General features: G+C 35.0%; 1 protein-coding gene across 1 annotated transcript; it reads left to right on the forward strand.

Annotated features, from left to right (window-relative positions):
* Nucleotides 1–1,619, forward strand: LOC145054300 (uncharacterized). The gene is made up of 4 exons (XM_079002459.1): nt 1–440; nt 818–887; nt 1,004–1,107; nt 1,310–1,619. Exons 1-3 carry the CDS (start codon nt 149–151, stop codon nt 1,065–1,067), a joined length of 426 nt encoding a protein of 141 aa, XP_078858585.1. The 5' UTR covers nt 1–148; the 3' UTR covers nt 1,068–1,107; nt 1,310–1,619.
* Nucleotides 1,620–2,069: the final 450 nt, after the last annotated feature.

A 2,069-nucleotide genomic window follows, 5' to 3' on the forward strand; every position in this document is an offset into this window, starting at 1 on the left:
ACGATGACGATTGGAGAGGACAAGTCAACATTCAATAAGTCGTACAGAAATTCATTACGATCTACTCCATTTTCTTGTGATCCAAAGATGTAAATTTAAAACCCAACAAAAACTTATTCATTCTTACGATTTCGTCTCCAACAAAATTATGAGTCCGCCTCATCAGCATCACCCGTCGCCGCAGCCGACTCATCAGCATCACCCGCCGCCGCCGACTCATCAGCATCACCCGCCTCCTCCACCGACACATCAGCATCACCCACAGCCTCCGAGACATCAGCATCACCCGCCGCCGCCGCCTCATTACGGTACTTTTCCGGGCATTCACAACCATCCTCCTCCTCCGGCGGTAGTCGTCGTCCATCAGCATGTTCCGCCTCCCGGGACATCAGGTGGACCTTCGATCAACCCTTATGTCCATGGCTACCAGGCTGTCCCAGGTATGATAATGTCAAACTCCATAGAAGATCGAAGTCAAATACCTAATCAATACTGTTGATTCTTACCTGTATCTAAAGAATTGCAATCTAAAGATCTACTTGATTAAGTCAAACGTATTACAAATATAACCCAATTCCCATAAGGATAATCATCGTATCTAGATCAACTCTTTATAGACATTGACGTTTGACCCCTTTTTGAGTTTAAAACAAGGGTTGGGAGGAGGCATGATAACAGTCAAAAAGATCTCTCTGGAGCAATAAAATGAACCCCTATCCACGATATTGACATTAAAGTTGCAATGAAGCTTAATTAGTTGATATGAATGATAACTTACTTGAAGATATATTAACATTCTATATATATGATGCTTCAGGTTATGCAGTTGCTGAAGGAAGACCAATGGTCATGAGAGGACCTCAGCTTTGCTGTCGTTTATGCCTCTTGTAAGTTGTCATCTTGATAAGTGACTTCTTAGTATACAATGATCTATATTTAGTAAATTATTATTGTCAATTTGGTTTAACATTTATCTGATTTTTGATATTTTGTTCTTCTCAAGTATCATTATTGGTTTCTTCGTTGCTGCATTCCTCTGGTTCTTCTTCTATGCGCTATTGAGATGATGAGCACGGGAAACTTGGATATGTCTCTTGCCTTTTTGCTGTAAGATTTATAATCCTTTTATTCGTTTTCTTGGATGATATATAAATATTGCTCTTTTCATCATGAGTATGAGTTAAATATGTGGTTTGTATATCTTCCATGATAAAAAGCCAATACTAAGACCAAAAGTGATGAATTTCGCAAACCACAAGGACCAAAAGCGTATTCTAAAAAATTGTGTCGTTGGTTTATCTGATTGTAGGCTATTCTTGGAACAGTTGATGTGATATGTGGTGTTACAAGTAAAGAGCTACAAGGTGCTAAAAGGTTGACTGATGCATATACTAAATGCATCCAGTTGAGCCTCCCTTGTTTTTCCTATTTAAATGTTTGTATTATGGTGATAATTGCATTTGTTTATTTAGGTGATAATTGCATTTGCTTTGTAGTTACATGACCATTATATACAAAGAAAAGAAGTATGTGTAGTATTACTAGTTGTAACTTGTAGGTTTGTCAAGGAACTTTTTTTCAGAATAATGTTTGGGCATGTGATTATGATTTCAGAATAATGTTTAGGCGTGTGATTATGATTTTAGAAGAAAAGTTGCATCGATTAAATTAGTATGTATTTATTATTGCAATTATTATATTTAAATATTATGAGAAATTTAATAAAATAAAATAAAAAACCCATAAAATGAGGTGGAAAAACAATAAATAAATAAAAAACCTAAGAAAATGACATGTATCAAATATTCAAATGCAATGAGAATATGATATTTGACAAAAATGATTTTGATTTATTAGGATAGATTTTGATACATATGTTATGTATTGGTTTTTAATTTTAATTGTTATTATTATTGTTACCTTCTACAAAAATCATATTTAGTTATGTGTACATTGTGTGTGCATACCAGTCGCTGCCAATTTGGATGATCCTTAGACACGTCTATAGATCAAATGAATATTTAGTGTACATTGTGTGTAGATCACTTGTCACATGTATGATAAACCTT

Source organism: Lactuca serriola, chromosome 5 (assembly GCF_051521515.1).
Source record: "Lactuca serriola cultivar US96UC23 chromosome 5, Lser_US96UC23_V15, whole genome shotgun sequence".
Classification (NCBI taxonomy): Eukaryota; Viridiplantae; Streptophyta; class Magnoliopsida; order Asterales; family Asteraceae; genus Lactuca; species Lactuca serriola.

Bases quoted from the DNA above. Each gene is read 5' to 3' on its own strand.
- LOC145054300 (XM_079002459.1), top strand. From the start codon at position 149: ATGAGTCCGCCTCATCAGCATCACCCGTCGCCGCAGCCGACTCATCAG. The intron at 441-817 runs GTATGATAATGT...ATGATGCTTCAG, and splicing joins TGGCTACCAGGCTGTCCCAG to GTTATGCAGTTGCTGAAGGA. The intron at 888-1,003 runs GTAAGTTGTCAT...GTTCTTCTCAAG, and splicing joins TGCTGTCGTTTATGCCTCTT to TATCATTATTGGTTTCTTCG.